The following is a 963-nucleotide window of genomic DNA, read 5'->3' on the forward strand; positions in this document are numbered from 1 at the left end:
ACACAATTTGGAACAGATTTTTACAAAGAGCAAATCTTTCCTACTAAATTGGTCATGTGACTAGAACATAAGGATGTCCCGGGACTCCAGGGGATTAATCGTCAAATTAATCATTATCGACTAAATACCACAATTAATCAGGATTTATTTTTTGCCAATATTGCCGAACTCTACTAAAGATATGCCGCCACTCCACACCGTGGAAAAGGTGGGCTTCAAACATTTAATGAAAACGGTGGATCCAAGGTACAGTTTACCGTCAAGAAAACATTTCTCCCAGACGGTCAWACCTGCAATGTATGAGGCTACAGGGGGAGAGGTAAAAAAGAAARTGTCTTCTGTCGAGTTGTTTGCCTCTACCACAGATCTATGGAGTAGCAGGAAAACTGAACCTTATATTAGCCTGATGGTCCATTTCATTGCATTAGACTGGACTCTAAACAGTGTTTGCCTTCAGACTAGCTTTTTCCCAGAGGACCATAGTGGTGAAAATATTGCTGGTGGCCTGAAGGAATTCCTGGAAGATTGGGATTTGGATGAGAGCAAACAGGTGTGCCTGACCTCAGATAACGGCTCTAACGTGGTGAAGGCAGCCAAGCTGAAAAACTGGACACGACTCCCCTGCTTTGGGCACATCCTCCACAATGCTGTTGGTAAGTTTATTTACACATGCTCTGAGCTGCATGCATGCTTTTAATAACATTTCACATAATTTGTAAAAACTAGGGCTGTCAAATGATTATTATTTTTAATCTGATTAATCCCAACGTAGCTGTGCATTAATCACGATTAATCTTAAATTTAATTTACATTTCTGTTGCATATTGACAGAATGAATTACTTGAGTTATTAATTAGTTTTTAATATTTTTATTTAGAAAACAAAATTGATGCTTAGGCTACGTTCACACTGCAGGTCTTAATGCTCAGTTCCGATTTATTGGAAAAATCCGATCTTTTTGTG

At 38.7% G+C, this 963-nt stretch overlaps 1 protein-coding gene across 1 annotated transcript; it reads left to right on the top strand.

Annotated features, from left to right (window-relative positions):
* Positions 1-171: 171 nt before the first annotated feature.
* Positions 172-653, top strand: LOC106535287 (zinc finger BED domain-containing protein 1; the record flags this gene model as incomplete). The annotated part of the gene is given in 1 exon segment (XM_014032259.1): positions 172-653. A coding segment is annotated over 1 exon segment (482 nt), but the record flags the coding sequence as incomplete, so codon positions are not given.
* Between the last annotated feature and the right edge of the window lie 310 nt (positions 654-963).

This window comes from Austrofundulus limnaeus, unplaced genomic scaffold, assembly GCF_001266775.1.
Source record: "Austrofundulus limnaeus strain Quisiro unplaced genomic scaffold, Austrofundulus_limnaeus-1.0 Scaffold1406, whole genome shotgun sequence".
Taxonomy (NCBI): Eukaryota; Metazoa; Chordata; class Actinopteri; order Cyprinodontiformes; family Rivulidae; genus Austrofundulus; species Austrofundulus limnaeus.